We start from the raw sequence: 17,026 nt of genomic DNA on the forward strand, positions 1-17,026 counted from the left end.
GCGAGGAAGAACCGCCTCCTAACTAATGCTGTCTGTTTTTCTCCATCTAGCTGTGTGGAATATGTGCAAGGAGCTGCTGAGATAGGATTAGCACATTAGCTCACTCATAGCCTGTTAGCCTGTTTTTGCTAGCACGCTATCCACAATCCTTCTGAAATCCACAAGGTTGATGTTTTCAACATTTTCGAGGTACAGAAAATTAAAACAGGAGGAGCTTCGCAAGCTCTGTAAGACCCTGCCAGCGTAAAACACAGACACCAGACGAACGTGAGCGGGAACCGCCAGTCACCGTCTCGGTCATGCACGCGTACACCCGTTAGTTCAGGAACACCTTGAGAGGAGTCATTTGGATACCTCGCAAACATCCAGCTGGACTGGACGGTGAAATCAAAAGACTTTGGTGGTCAGAGGTCAAAGTTCAAGGTCACATGTAAGCCGTAATGTCCCATTCTCAGTACCTCAGGAATTTCAAGGTTTCAAGCCATGATGCTCATGATATTCCTGTATTTCCGGCTGGACCGGTAACGGGCCAGCAGTGGTGACGGCTTTGTCGCTGGACGTTGGGAGTTTCTCCCTCCTCGCTCCTTCAAAAAGAATCGTCTCAAACCGCGTAACGTTTGTCATGAGTTTGTCATCGCTGCAGGAGGGTTCAGATAAAATGTCAATCAATAAATCTTCCAATGTTGTAGAAACTGAAAGAAAACAACATTTCACGAGAAGCAGCCTGGTAGTTAAATTCCACCGAAGACATAAAGATGCGTTGTTGTGAAACTCGTTTATATTTTGATTTGATTTAACTCTCAACTAATAATAATAATTTAAAAAAACTGCTTTTCCGCTCATTTAGGACTTTGAAGTTGTTTATCCTCCTGAAGTAGCGGTAGAAGACTCATGAACCTCAACGTATAAATCTGTCTGACGGCTTCATCTTCACTCCAACAGCAGGAAAACAAAAAACAAAAACACATTCACCCGAATACAGTAGAGGTGCTGAGGTTTGATTGTCACCGTAAATCTGTGGATGTTACTCAGATTTCATAACTTCACTCTGCAGTTTCACAAGCCGACGAGTTAACTTTGGGAGAATTTCTGAACAATTGATTGTCGCCGTCTTCTGGTTTTACTGCGTGTAGTCATTGATTACTTCTTGTCTGGGTGAAAATACAGTGCTGACAGGCTAAAGGTGTAAAAGTCAACATGATGGAGGAGTGAAGCAACTGCAGCGATGGAAGATCGTTGCCTCCGAAGCCTCCCGCGAATTATTAGCAGTCATCAAACTCGTAGAACGGTTGAGCTGTAAGACCCAAACACCTCAGATGGAAGTGACAATTTTTAAGCGTGTTGGCTGTGTTTAGAGTTAAAAGAGCATCTCAGTAAAAATTAGAAAGTATCATGAAACACCAAATTAGATGAGAGGAAAAGACTCCATTTGTAAATGCAGAGCACGACACAGTAAAACGGCAGCGATCCACTGCACTCAGCAGCATAGAAAAGAGTGGAGGTTCTAAGTAGCTCAAGAGTAAACAGTAGATATGTAGCCACGCATTTAAAGCTGTAAATGGGGCCATAAGTGACCAGTCACTGATTCGTGATCCGTCCATTTACTTTGACAGAGGCGTGCTAACACTTCCCACCCGCTGCTAGTCATTGTGCTAAGCTAACTAGCAGAGTCTGGAGATGATGGACAGTCAGCCATCTTGAAATGCTGGCACGGCCACGCATGATGTCTGTGAGATCAGGTGGGACTGTGACACGATGAGACCAGCCAGACTCCTCTTTCTGTGGTGACTTTCATAGATTCAAAAGCGTGAGTGCGACTAACAGATTTATGTTGAAGTAGAATTATGCAGCTTATTAGAATGAAGATGCAACTGTAAGTGGTGTATCAAAACAGTCAATACTGACACAAGGTAATAGCAAGTGAGTGTAGTGTAAAAATGACATAAAATATACGTGTGTGTGTGTGTGTGGGGGTTAGTGTGTTAATATGTCTTGTTCTCTCTCTCTCTCTCTCTGTCCCGTACTGCATCTGTGTCTCTCGCCCACCTGTGCAGCGACGGTGCTGGGAGAACTGGGACCTACATCCTCATCGACATGGTCCTCAACAAGATGGCTAAAGGTAGGTGTGACCTTTTTAACTGCCCCCCCCCCCCACACACACACACACACACACTTTACAGTCTGGAGAGGTGTTACCATGACAACGTGTCACCACTTCTACTTGAAGGGTGGTGTTTGTACAACACAGAGAAGGAAGCAAGAGGCAGGAGGACAAAGACACTTCACTAGTTATTATTTATAATTATTTTTCATCTTTATCATTGTTTTTTTAAGTTAATTTATCAGAGGTGCAGGATTTCCTGAAATCTCTTGACCCTCTTTGAGTGATGCTCTGATTAGAATTCAAATAAAACTCCTTTTTTCCTCTAATTTCCCTCCAGACAGTCAGCAGGTCACCACAGTGTCGCTCAGACAATAGCATGTTGAACTTCAAAATAAAAGCCCTGAGGATCTTTCTCCTCTTTACCGACAGGAAACAATGAGATCATCCTGAAATCATACTACAAGTTGCATTAGTAGATAACCTTGCCTTGTATTCAAATTCCCCCCACCACTGTATAAATAACAAAATAGAAAGTAGAACATCAGACACATCACAAAATCCTACTTTCTTCAAACTGAAAATCTCTCTGTGGAAACGACCTCCCACACTAAATTTGGCTTGTTGGTTACCTTGTTTTTTTGTTTTACCAAAACTAGAAGATGTTCAAATACTTGATCTTACACGTGTGAGAACGTGTGATCCTTCGGTGTGAGTGTGTGTGCGTGAAGCGTCCCATGGCGGCAGTGCAGTGGCAGAACGAGCTCCCGGGTCTTTAATTCTAGATGAAAGGGTCAGTCGGGCATCGGGGGCCTTTTCCCAGGCTGTCACACTGTGATCATGGGCCCCAGGAGCCGGACTAGAGAGGGCGGGGGTGGGCATCCTCCACACCCTTTTATCTCCGTCATGAATCCTAAATTTAGCTTAAAAAGATTTTTTTCCCCCCTTCTAATTCTCATTGAACTAAAATTAATAGGACGGGACGTTATGATGAGGGAATGTAGTTCTGTGATAACATAAGTGCTGAAACACAGTAGTGATACGTCGGCAAAAGTCAGTGTCAAAAAAACACATGCAGATCTGGTTCAGATCTGGTCAGGGTCCGGCCCAGCATCATCATCTCAGCATCCGTCCCCCGTGAATGGCGCCTGTGGGACTCAGCCACATTCCAGTGCTTCTGGTGTAACCAGAAGACATCTGGACCAAAATTTCTTCCTTTTATGCTGTTTGATATTTAATTTTTATTTTATTATTTTCATTATACGGCTACTGATAAACTGTAAATAAGTATTTATGAAATTACCTCAAAAGTGACCACAGCATCTTAAAGGAATATGCTGACTTTTTGAGGAAATACACCTGTATTTGCCCTCCTCCAAGGAGATGGAGACCCTTCTCTCCTTTGTTCTAGTCAGACCCAGGCTAGTTAGCTTAGCATAATGGATGGTAGTGGATGGGAAGTGTTAGCATCAGCTCGCACAGGTCCAGGATGCTGGTGTGTCCAGCAGGAATCCTCCTCCTCATGATTAGGAGACTTTGGAGGTGCTGCGTCAAATCACTGCGCCCTGTCAGGGAAGTAGTTCCGGCTATGTGTCTGATTCTAACACTACAATTTCTCCTCGTTTTAAACTGTTATTTCATCATACAGGTAATACACAACCTATGTTAAGTTATGCTAACACTTCCCGACCACTACCATTGATTGTGCTAAGCTAACTAGCACAAGGGTGTCTTTGGTGAGAAGCGTACGTCCTTGTCTTGGTCTTGGGATGATGGCCCATATCCCAAAAAAGCTGGCGTGTTCCTGTAAGGTTAATTTCTTTTTTTTTAAACGTTGTCTTGACGCACTCTTGGCGACATCAAAGCAAAAGTGGTCGACCTTCATCTCACAATGACATCACACTAGTTTCCTCCACCTAAGTCCAGCTTCTGTGTGAGCACTGATCTGATTTCCCTCCGTCCTGTGGTCGTATTTGCTACGGCCACTTCGATTGCGACCGTTTTCGTTCACCACCTATCGTGCAAAGACATTTTAGGACCCTTGGATTTTTTTTTTTTTAACCTGCACGGTCGTTTCTTCTTCTGCCACCAACAATGATAGCATTGAGTCTGCGGTCATCAAAGACGCCGTGACAGGGAAACAATTTCGTGGCCAGCCTCACTTTGCAGGATGAAGATGTTCCTGATGCTAGAAGTCAGATTTCTTCCTCTGCTACGTCTCAGCTCTCCACACCTTTATTTTGCCTTTTGTCTGTCTCAAGAAGCTCGAGGCTCCCCAGTTTGCAGGCTTCAAAGTCGCAAAATCAATCCCGTTTCCCCTCACCCTCCCTCCCCCCTCCTCCCTCCCCTCTTCTCCCTCCGCCTCCCCCCCCATCTTTCCACTCCTTTTCTCCCAAGGAATGAATTGTAAATTTGTCTGAGAATTACGTCGCAGGGTTGAGGAGGTATTGCTGGAGTTCTCACGTCCCGTCCCGTTCCGTTCTGTCCCGTTCCGTCCCCGTCCCCCGGCTTCGTTTCCAAAAGACTCCCCCATTTCCCTCCTCTCTAATGTCACCCACCCCTCGCATCGCCTGCTCCAACTCCACCCGCCTCCTTCCTCCTCATCTTAAGAATCGAATGAAACCCATCGAGTTCTGGAGAGCTTTTCAGTATCTGTCCATTCCTTTTTCTTTTCGTTTTTTTTTTTCTCTCAGGTCCAGCTGGTACCCCCGGCTCTCGGCTTCAGCTTTCAGGGGTCTTTCACAGCCTCCTCAAGGGCCCTGTCTTTCTTTTTGTTTTATCTTTCTCTCCTTCTCCTCTTCTATAGCCCCCCAACCCGCCCCACCTTCCTCAGCTCCACTCCTCGACCTCCACGCTGAAGCGAGGGGTCTTGCCGAGGAGGGAAGCTCAAAATTAGGGTTTTTATACGGTTCCTCCTTTTTCATCCCTCCACCATCTCCTTCAAGGGCGAGTTTTGCAAAGAGCTCAAATAAGATTTTTTTTCTTTTTAATACCATCCATTTTGAGGTTTATCAGAACCTGCACAATAGCCCTCGGCTTGTTAAGTCCCCCCCCCCACACACACACACACACACACACACCAAAAAAAAAAAGAGAAAAGCGGTGAGTAGTGTGTTGCAGCTTTCCTGGCGAGAAGGGACTCTATTGTGTTGATAAAAGGGGGGAAAAAAAGACTCAAAAAACCTGCGAAACCGAAAGAGAAAACGGTGTGAATGAGCCGTCTTCCCACCATTCATTTACCTCCTCGTGCAGGCAAGAAAGAAGTGTTATTATGTGTCGCAACAAGAAGAAAGTAAAAAGAATTCTTGCGCTTTTTTGTTTCTTCAGAATTTAGATAGAAGGAGGAGGAGACAAACTCAAAAAAAAAAACAACAAAACGAGTGTTTTTTCTCCCGCTCCTTTGAGTTGTGGTTCTCTCTCAATTTTCATTTTCTCTTTATGTCACATTTTTTTAAAAACGTTTATTTCCCCTAATCCCCCCTCCCTCATTCTTGTCTTTTCCAAGTCTTCTTATCTAACAGGTTTTCTCATTTCGCTTTCTCTCACAGTAAAAAAAAAAAAAAAAGTTCTCAATGTGGTCGTGTGCTTCTCCACATTTACCACGTATCAGATGGAACCTTGTCATTATTCCGCGATGTCAACTGGGCCGATTTTCACCATACATGGTAGAGGGGCGGAGCCTAGGCCAAGGAAGAGCCTGTTAATTTCACACAGATTATATCAAACATCAGTAAATATCTGGGATCGGCCAAATCAGAATATCGGCAAACAATCCAATACCCTGTGTCCATCATTATACTGTGCTTGATGTACAGCAACATCATATATAGTATGTGTGTGTTGTCTAGCGCCACCTAGTGGACACAGGACCTGATATTTGACCACCTCCTTCATGTAAAATACAAATATTATCAGGTTTCACCTCCCTCTCTCTCTACGGAACACACACACACACACGCACACACACATATACAAAATGAATTGTTGTTGTGGGATTATAATTTAAAATATATCACAACTTGAAATCATCTGACCTGCGTGTGTCCAGAGGTTATTAAGTCGGCTGCCAGCAGCCTCACAGTTGTCAGCTTCAGGGCATCAAGCCAGTTTGGCATGAAAACAGACGAACACACACACACACACACACACACAGGCACACACAAACACACACACAGGCACACACAGCGGCAGATTTTGGCAAGGCTTGGCAGAGCACTTGTGGACGCTAAGAGCTACAGGACAACTTTCAAAGACCAACACGGGGCTTGAGGATCGATTCTTTTAAAGAACACCACAAACATGTGAGCCTGTGATTTCCTCTCCAACGGCTTCCTCTTTTCCTTTTATCTGATTCCATCTCCACAGCAACGCACCACCATCAGGCCGCTTGTAGATTCAGGGTGTGTGTGTGTGTGTGTGTCTGTGTGTGTGTGTGTGTGTTACGCAAAGAAGATGAATGTAATCGCTTCCCGCTGGCCGGAGGGAGTCGGTATAAAACACACGTTTACAAATGTTAGCTGGATTATGTTGGTGGTGCTTTGAATGCAATCCAACAAGTTTGTGTGTGTGTGTGTGTGTGTGTGTGTGTGTGTGTGTGTGTGTGTGTGTATGTGTCTATAACAGGTGCCAAGGAGATTGATATTGCAGCAACTCTGGAGCACCTGCGAGACCAGAGGCCAGGGATGGTGCAGACCAAGGTAATGAACACTCACACTTGAGTTGAACTCTGACCTCTCATGTGTAACCAGGTCAGAGGCAATCGAGGCAAACCTCCCCATGTCTCGCCGCCGTAGATTCCAGGTTGTACCCAGCCGCTCACCCACGCATGCTAGCTAGCGCGCCTCAACCAACTCAGGAGCTCATTAGATCGCCTCTGAGGTTACTGTGCTAGCGGCGTAAATGAAAAGACGAGACTCGCATCAGTTGGTCGTCTCTGTGCTGTTTATGGGAGGTTGATGGGGCTTTGCAGGTTTGTGGGACTCGGCCGTTGTTCTGGGCGAGACGGGTCGGTGAGTCTTAACAGTCTTTTCAGGATGTTTTGAATTACTTAAATGTGACAACATAATTTAAACCCACAGTCTTTCTAATTTTAGAGAATAAAATAACTTATAATTCCTGTCTTGCAAATATAAGCTACCCTTTTTTTTTTTTTTAAGATAATGGATTTCTAAAGCCTTCCATTTCCATCGTACATTATAGTTTTGTTTCTGGATGCCCTCAGAGGATCATTATTACCCGTCCAGTAGACGAGCTCATATTCTGTCTCGCGCAAGTTCAGAGTCACCAACCACATGAAAACAGTCTGTCCTGACTCATTTATTAGTTTCTGACTGGAGGAAAGAGAGCCCTCCATTCACGGAGCCTCCCCTGAAGCTGTCTGGAGCCCCCCTGGGAGGCCCGCCTCACACTTTGAAAACCTCTGATTTAAGACACAAACTTTAAATCACACTTATCCGAAGCCTCGGAGACCTCAGAGCTTCCCTGAAAACACTCATCGCTGCTCGCGGTGCAGAACGACGCCGAGCCTGTCTGGAAACTTCAATTACCAGCTGACCTGTGAATATAATTAGGAGGAAAAGCTGCATCTGCCGTATCGATCCAGCGTTATTAAACCATGTGTCCTGAGCAAAAGCCTGTCATGGCGCTTTTGTGGCATCCGGACCGCACTGATCCCCCTCATGATCAGCAGTCCCGCTAATATTACAGTAAAAGTACAGTAAAAAACAAAGCTGTGACAGGTCAGATCATGGAGGTGTTTGTTTGTGGTCCTGGGTCAGGCTCTGGACACTGTGAACTCAAACCACTGGTTTCTTTCTTTCTTGTCTCCCGTAGGATCAGTTTGAGTTTGCGTTGACAGCTGTAGCAGAGGAGGTGAACGCTATTCTCAAAGCTCTTCCCCAGTAGGACGGAGCCGCTCCTTCTGTTTGACCTCCCCCGGCGCGTCGCTTCCCCCCCAGGAGGACGGCGCTGGCTTCTTCTTGATTCCCCTACTTGCGTCCCTTCTTACATTGCCTACTTTCTTTCCTGTCTTCCCTTCCTCCGTTCTTTCCCCTCGCTCATTTCTCCTCTCTTCCCATGACTCCTTCCTCCTTCACCTCTCTCCTGCGTAACCCTTGCGGCTCCTGGCTCCTCGTCCTCCCCTGTCCTCATCTACCCCAGCCTGGTCTCATCAAAAGGCATTTGAATAACGCGCCACGTCTCATTGCATGTTATTAGTATGGTGTTTTTTGGTGTCGTTTACCACCATGGAGCCTCCAGTAGCCTCTGCTGTGTAGAATATATCATTTTACACTGGAATCTCACAAGGGAAGTTGATTTTTTTTCTTTCTGCTGATAAAAAATACGTGTTTTTAGCGACACATCAGGACATTTTCAGCTGTTCATGATCATTTTACATTTATCACCATCAAAACTATTGAAAAAAAGGGTTCATTGTACACTCGAAACAAAAGGAATTGTCAACATTCATCTTGTGGTTCTCATCGGCTGTGACTTGCATAGCTGAAACCCGCGTTCGACAGTCGAGTTCCACCTGTGCTGCCCCTCGACGCCGGACGAGCGAGCAGAGAGAATAAAAAAACCTCCCCTTTGCTTGCAGGTCACTAAAATGTATCTTACAAAACATCCAACAGTGAGACCTGCGCAACATGGCCGCTCATGTTGTGAATAAAGAACCTGTTCATCCATTTATTTCTTGCCTCAAATCTCTTCAGAAACTTAACTTTTGTGTACTGGGTGTAAGATGGGACATTTTACTTGGCGGCCATGTTGGAAATGGTTGTCAGCAATGATTTTCATTGCGCAGGAACGCAACACGCCATCTCTTTTGCAGCGGAAGTACACTGAGTTTTAAGTCACACATGATAAATTAAAAGTTCAATGACGCGACACGTGTAACATCCTTCAAAGTGGCGTGTTATTGATATGCAATGCCATGAGGTCACGTCACAGCCTCACGTCCTTTCTCTCCTTCTTCATCCCCTGTTTCCCTTCTCCCTCTCATCTCGTCCCTCCTCACACCAGGAGCCAGTCAAACAATCCTGTACATAGATAGACCTCCCCTCTATTGTAACGGTCCATGCATCCTGTTTTGACTACAGCATTTTAGCATTTTTGATAGGTTGGTTGGCTGTGAAGGAGAGTTTGGTTTTTGTTTGAGATGAGCAGCGACCTCACGGGCAGCAGCTGAGTAAAGAAACGTTTGGCGAGAAGCTTCATAATGTAATCAGGGTCTAAACTATCAGGATTCAACTCGTAACCAAGCCAGTTCGCCTTCTGTTGCTGATGTTGTTTAGCAAACATGTTTAACATCTTTGAAATAATCAATTTATCTCTCATGTGAGTGCTTGGCCAAAGCGGAGTTTTACTGAACCAATGCCCGTGATTGGTCTGTGCCATCGGACTGTTTGAGTTTGTCTAATTTTTTCGTGCCATGCAGTTCACCAGAGTCACCGTGTCTCTCATTTGGCTCCACTCATGAAAGCTTATTTTTCTTGAAAGTGGCAAAACATAAAATGGCACAGAAATGATCACTTATGAACTTAAATCCGCCTTACGTGGCGGCGGCGGCGGCACGATGATGTCACTAGACAGTGATTCATACTCTTTTTATTTGGTTATGAAGTGGGTGCCAGAAAAGTGTTGATTGTAGAAACACAATCAACGGCTTAGTTAAAGTAGTGCTGTCACACGAAAGGTGCGTTTCGCCGTTCAGAAACCACGGCGACCGGCAGAGGCAGCACATCTGCACCCTGTGTCATAAATTATGGCTGTAAAAATTTCACACAAAGAAGTATTAAACGTTTGTGAGGTCAAAATAAACTTTTAAACACATCTGAATGAATCAGCGCCTTGGGCATTTAAAGATGAGGTTAGCGACCGTTAGCTCAGCCGGACTCAGCTATTCGTTAGCTTGCTGCTAGCTTACTAGCACATAGAATTTATTGGACTATTATTCACTAATTATTCTTAAAAGATGAGTGTTTTCCAGCGCTGCTTGTGCTGCGACGACTGTGTAAATTCATCCACGTTAGCCTGCCGCCAACTTTGTGTCACGTTAAACTGACAGGAAGTTCTAAATGACTCGGGACTTGTGAGCTTCCGTGTTGTGTGACTACGCAATCTTAGAGCTAAGAAGTCACGTCCGTTTCTCACATCCTCTTTGAAACTTGGTAAAAAAAAAAAAAAAAAAAATAGGACACACTGGTAGTTTAAAGCTGTTTTCATGAAAAATAAACACGTGAGGTGAAATATTTTCTGTTCAATGTGTAAATTTTATTATCCTAGTAGAAGCAATATTGTGTTTCTTCCACCTGAATTATCTCTCAACCAATATTGTGGCTTGTCATTGAAGTTACACTCATGTCTGCCTTAATAAAAACACAGTAGAGAGACGGAGGACGTGTCCAGCCACACGGAAAACCTTAGCGTGTAAAGCTTAATTTTAAAACAGCCTTATACCGGCGGATTTACTTGTGGATTAGAGGTCTACTGCACTTAATGAAAATCCCTTTGATAAACACTAAAGAACATCTTCAATCATTCGGAGGTTTGGAAGTAACTTTCTGTCCTAAAGTTTGTGACAGTATTTAATTGAGTTCCACTGCAGTGACCAGACTCCAAACCACTGGCATGAGGTTGTTGTAAACTCAAGCGCTCGCAGCCAGATGTCTTTGTGAGGAACGGGGGGTAGTTTTGCTTCTGAACATCACTTCTTCTATGTAGCATTCATGTACAGTAGCTGAACCTGTATCACGCTAATGGCGACTGAGGCCGGTTTTCCCAAAAGCATCTTTATGCTGCTTTGGTTCACGCGTAACAGAACAATCACCAAGACACCAAGAGTTTCGCATGTTTCGGCTGGTAGTTGTTGTTTTTTTTTTTCACGTTTTGCCATTTTTGCCGCTTTGTAAGCTGTTGCGAAGTGCTAGTGCGTGTTAATTTTCTTTGCTGTCATCGCCTTATTCGCCGTGCCATGGATTAGTTAGAAACTATGAGGCTGAATCTCATTGTAAACTTGACGGGACAGATCTGATCAACATAACCAGTAATTGCGTTTTCATGCATTTGTTTTGGCTGAGTTCACCTTTAGCGGACCAACAGTGCGCGCTCTCCGAGAACCTCGTAGGTCTCTGTTCGTCAGAGGAAAACGCAAGGGTGGATTCCTGATCGCTGAGAGGTTGTGAAGTGCAGCTTTGAGACCTTCTAAAATACGTACAAAGCTCTGCTAACTGATTTTTCATGTTGTAGCGAAGTCAATGGCCGTCTGGGGAGCAGTAAGACAGTAACTGAGTGGCTATGATAAACTCACTTTGTCAGTGTGCATTTATAATAAGTCTCTGGTTTTCTTGCTGACACGGCAATTATCAAATCGGAAAATTTATTTTGATGTTTGCTGCCAGGTTGCTCTTTACTCTTCTGATTGATCGACCCGTAGGGATTTGATGCCCCTCAGTGCATCATAGGGGGCCTCGTTGAAATGATACCCGCCCCTTCATACTTGTTAATAGAGGCTCCACCCACGAGGGTGTTTTCGGTTCAGGCTGCCTTGGGAGGTGAACCCTGCTCAGGGCAACACCCTGACTTCTCGGAGGCGGGGCCAAAACAGGCTGTTTATTACGGGAACGATCCTCCCTGAAAGTGTAACGGGTTCGTCCTTGGCTCGTGCTTTCCTTTGCCGCCAACTTTCCTGAGCACCGGCCTGATAGTGTAGGTAAGGATCTTCAGACGTCGCCTGCACGCCTGGAGCAGTAATCAAGAGGGGAATTGTTTTCTATTAGCAAAGATAAAACTTGGTGCTTTAAGGTGCAGGCTCATAAAATTAGTTTATTTCCTCTGGTGGATTTTGTAATTGGTTCATTTAAGATTCAAACTGCAGAGTCGGGCCTGTAATTGTAGCCTGTTTATTGACCGTCAGCCTAGATTTCATTTTCTCTCTCTTCTGAGCGCGAGGAACCGTGACGTCCCTGTTTCGGAGTGTACTTCTGAACCTTTCTGCGAGCTGCTGATGCTGCGCTGGTTCAGAGAGAGCTGCCATGGTTCAAAACTGCTGTCAGTTTTGTGCTGATTTGGATCAAATTCACATTCGTACGAAACAAGAACGCATCCTCCAGCCTGAAGATGACTTTGGGGAACCGCCTTCTCGCCCAAACCTCCTCTCACTGATTCTGAATGACGGTGAATGAGCAGTTTTAATCTACGGAGCTCAGTTTTGGTCTTGGTCTTCTTCGAATCACCAGTAACACACTCTGCTACTAGTGCATGGCTGTTTATCCAGCAAGTCGGTGTGCTGTAACTTTGCCGTGGACTCACGATGACCTTAGCAAAACCCTTCAAGTAAACGCTGGTTTATCTTTTAGCTTTATTTTAGGCGGCATAATACACGAGAAGCTTTTACAGAACCAGTGACGACCATCGTAGACTCCCACCGTCCATTACAGAATCGACTCGTGCTGCGAGAAGTACTCTCTTTGGAACAGCTCGTCTTTATTTCCTCTGACTTTTTAAATTCTTGTGTGTGTGGGACTAGAAACTGCATCCAGAGTTGAAAGCTTCAACTTGCTACCGCGTCCTACTGACCTGATGATGTTCTCCACTCCTGCAGGTATCAGTAGATGGCTGGTCTGTGGCATTAACACTTTGTACATAAACCAAAAAGACTACAGAAGATATTTTTGTTCTATTGGTGTAAACATCTTGTGAATAAAGTCTCATTGTCAATGCAGTATCGTAATGTAGTACCTGACTTTGTTGTTGGTGTTTTTTTTCTACTTCACCTTGGGGGGGGGGGGGGTTCTACATCATTTTTTCCGACCTCATGGGCGGCCGGCAGGAGCTCTGGTTTTACAGAGAAAAGAACGCGCGGCTGGCTTGTAGATCAGATCTGGGTTTGACCACGCTGAGGTGTGTTTACGAGGCTCCACACTCACCTGAACTCAACATTTCATCCCTCAGACACCTGGTGAGATCTGCAAAGGAACACCTCCTGTTCTCTGTCAACATGGTTCTGCATCTCCTTTGCATAATTTCACATCGGCGCTTTTCTGCTGTGCGATGAGTTCAGAAAATGAACTTGTATTCATACTCCACCCCAGAAGGTTCCCCTCTAAAGCTACTCACAAAAACATTTCTTCCCTCCTTCATCACTTCTCCGTGACTCCAGGATGCAGACGGAACCAGCCACGTATATTTAGCTTGAAGCTAACGGCATCGTCCGGCATAACTCACATCTTCTTAATCCAGCTGCACAAACTCAAACTCCTGGTTGAACGCTGGCCGCGTCGCTGGTGGCCGCAACTTTTGTCGCCAGCCGATGGTTCGCCGACATTCTTGCCACACGTTTGTAAAGGAACCTAGACTCTCCTCACCAGTGTGAACAGAAGTGTTTTCTCATTGCCTCCTGTTGGCGCGCATGTATTCCGCATCACCGGGTGGATTTGAGCGGGTTTTATGGGTTTTGGTGGTCGTGAAGCTCATTCAACTCACAAATGATGATGAGAAAACTAATAAAACAGGAAGAAAACACAAACTTTTTTCTCCTCAAACAGCAGAATTATACTTTGAGACTTTATTTTACATCTAAACAAGAAGCCCAAGCGTGGCGTGATAATAGCGCTGTGGCTGTCGCTCCCAGTGAAAGATTCTCTCCCCAGCTAATGAGGTTCCTTGAAAGGCAGCGGCAGTCGTGTCTGTGTGCAGCTCAACATCATTTGCTGGTATTTGTAAAACCGCCGAGCTGTTTGCTGTGTCACCGCCGGGCCACTAATGGGCCACTGTTACTCGTGCGGCAAGAAGAAGTCAGATGATTCAGCTCACTGAAGGATGCTGCAGCTCGCTTGGAAAACGAGACGTCTGCTGTTCCACTAACATTTTTTTGTTCTTTAGTGTTTGCACGTAGTTGGATTTTCTGTGGCGGGTCGGTGATCAATAGAAGCCGACGTGGATGAGTCATCGTCCCGAAATGTTAGCCTTTCTCAGAGAAACACGTTCAGAGTTTAAACTGGATGAACATCTAACGCTGAGCTGCCGGAGGTCCGGAACCCGTCGTAGAGCTGAGCCTCACTCGTCTGCGTGGGACACGGCGAGACTTCAGGTAACGGCGAGTGAGGTCAAAGGTCGGTGGGTCAGAACAGGAGACTGTTTTTCCTGTTAGCAACTACACATCGCAACTGAGACTGAAAATTCCAATCAAAAACTCAGAGTTATTCATCTGAAAACAACTGATGGCGACTGGAGCTGTGACCCTGACAACAAAATCAGATGTTTTGTGCAAGACGAGCTGACATGTTGGGTGATTTTTGACGTTCTCCAGCATCCCCCAGCAGAACATCAGCAGCGTCTTCATTAGTTGTGGGAAGCTTGTAGGAACACGGAGAAACTATCGTACGTAACTTAATAAAGGCATCATATGAATGTTCTACTGCATTTGTCGTGTTAACTACCTGGAACTCCTGCCATGAGTCATAATGTTGATTTTATCCAACATCCAGTCCAACATGTTCACCCGTGTTCTTGTGTAGGGAAGTCACGTATCCTAGACGCGCCCTCGGGCAGTAAAGATACGAGTGAAAAAGAATAATCTGAATTTTCTCCAAATCCTGGATGCTAGCAGGATAAATCAGCTCAGACCTTTGGATTTTTGGGTTCGGAATAGTCATTCATGTTTTTATGCAACCAAAACATAGGTCTTTTTTTTTTGAGCCAACAAATGCGCCAAGAACTGCCTCCAACATGTGTGCTCGCTAGAACCCGTAGCTCACATCTCTACACGGGGGAGACGGTGTCCCACGCACCAGACAGACGTTACCGCTTCATTCTAGTTTTCATACACATCCTCCCTCGTCGTCACCCGACGCTGCAGCCCGGGCCTGAATGTGTCAGAGCTGTCAAGGGAGGTGGTTTCACTTCAGCGAGGGAAGAAGATGAAGGGCAGTTTGGTTTGAGCCAAATATTCAGTGACATTTAACAGGTAAAATGGTGTGACTCTGGGGCGTGTCCGCGCAACAACTGGATGATTAGCAGTTCAACCACGTTCTCAGAATGGAAATGATTAAAAATGAAAAGAAAAAGAATTGTTTTACTTGTGTCGCCGCTAAGATCTTTTCTTATTAGGGCCTCATCAGTTGGGCGAGCGATGCTATCGGTCTCCTCGCCGCCGTCCGGTTCAAGCGTAGCGAGGACACTTCTGGCATTTAGTTGATCATTTTCAGCGCTGTGGCACGTGCGCTGACCCCAATATCACCCACCGTCACTCATCATTAGCACGTTTATAACCAGGCAACCCTCGCGGGGAATTTCACCATTTGCATAGAAAAATTGCTTTCCTCTGTGCGACGAGAAAGGACTGTTTTGCATAATTACGAATGATGCACGGCTGCCGGACCGGACTGACATATGCACATGAGAGAATTAGGAGGAGGACGTTACGGCCACGATATGATGAGAGCCTGTGAACATGAGGCACGACCGCACAGCCGGTTCCATGAGTTGCAAGGTGAAGACTTTTATTTTATTGGTGTCTTAAAGACCATTTGGTGAGGAATGACTCAAAAAAAATTGAGCCTCTGTGTTTTAAATTCCATAATTAGCAATGAATGTGCAAGGAACCCCGCGCGACATTTGATCTGGATACTTGAAGTGTGCCAAATGGATGTTTTACCTCCTAAACAAAGTACGATTAATTTCCATTTCTGGAGGTGTACACAGTTGACCTTTGAAAACGTTTTTTCTTTGCTTCATTAGATTATACCATTTTCCACTGTTAAAAAATTTATAAAGATTAATAAAGTGAAGCATTTTGTCTAGAATTTTTTTTAAATGTTTATTCATTTTATAACAATCAAATTATCAAATTAAAAATGATAAATGTGATGTAAACGATTAACAAACTTGTCAATTATAAGTGGAAAATACAGGAAAACAACAATTTATCAAAAAAGTCCATTTTAAGACATTAAGAGTTGTAAAAACAAGAAAAATGTCAAATATTACATTTTGCATCGAATCAGATGGTAAAAAAACAACTGATTAGCGACCCGTCAGTTCACACTGCACACCATGTAGATATCAGTTCAACTAAATGCACCAGCAAAAAACTGACAGACTAAACTCCTTAAATATAAAGGAACTGCGTGTAGTTTTGCGTCACCAGTATGATTATCGGAGCACCCAGTTTGTTCCTTGATAAACCAGCCTCGAGGCAACAAGCCCAAATTATAATGGTCCTGAAATCCAGCCCTGGGGAACGCCACATCAGTTTGAGCTAAAAATTTTCAGACTAATGCTAAAAATCCCTTCCTTTCAGATATGATGAAGTCGAGTCCAGTTCCTCCCCCAGACCGGCCAAACTTAGATCTAACAAAAAAATGTTTTATCTGTGTTGGGAGGTTTGACTGAGCGAATCCAAAACACCCAAAAATGTGTGTTTCAAGTTAGACATTCAAAGAGAAAACCTCCAGCCAACCAAAACAAGTGTTGAACAGGCTAAAATGGTCCTGTTGTGAGTGACTTCAGCACCGTAACTGAACCCTTCACATAACAAACACCTGAGGTTTGAGAAAACAAACACAAGTACAGTGCAAATGCCAAACCTTCAGGTCACTCTGCTCCTCATCAAACCCAAAAGTTCAGCTGCAGTCTGAGAGTCCGTCAGCCCACCTGAAGGCTCACATTTATTATGGAAGCACTGACTGGACTGAGTTCACTAGTAACCCTAATCAGTCCCCATGAGACCAGTCAGCAGGGCTGACCACGTCCACCATGCGGGTTTCATTTAGAGTTGCAGGAACCTCACCTGCAGTGAGGGCCGGCAGGTCTCCTGGCCTCCAGAATACAAACCAGGAAACATGTCAGCAGAACACGTGGAGCCCAGCGCTCGCTCAGGCAGGCCATCGCCTCAAACTACCTCCCCTCTTCTAACTCCAGCTG

The 17,026-nt window shown here is 44.9% G+C and overlaps 1 protein-coding gene across 1 annotated transcript in view; it reads left to right on the top strand.

The window, feature by feature from the left end:
• LOC147262060 (receptor-type tyrosine-protein phosphatase N2-like) overlaps positions 1-12,825 on the top strand; it is a 136,863-nt gene extending 124,038 nt beyond the window's left edge. Inside the window, exons 21-23 of the mRNA XM_086204468.1 lie at positions 2,055-2,119; positions 6,725-6,798; positions 7,934-12,825. Coding sequence (XP_086060594.1) covers positions 2,055-2,119; positions 6,725-6,798; positions 7,934-8,005 — 211 coding nt within the window. The 3' untranslated portion in view covers positions 8,006-12,825. The remainder of the gene's footprint in view (positions 1-2,054; positions 2,120-6,724; positions 6,799-7,933) is intronic.
• The last annotated feature ends 4,201 nt before the right edge of the window (positions 12,826-17,026 follow it).

This window comes from Aulostomus chinensis, chromosome 5 (genome assembly GCF_037954235.1).
Source record: "Aulostomus chinensis isolate RoL2024-O1b breed Wild chromosome 5, RoL_Achi_v1.0, whole genome shotgun sequence".
Lineage (NCBI taxonomy): Eukaryota > Metazoa > Chordata > Actinopteri > Syngnathiformes > Aulostomidae > Aulostomus > Aulostomus chinensis.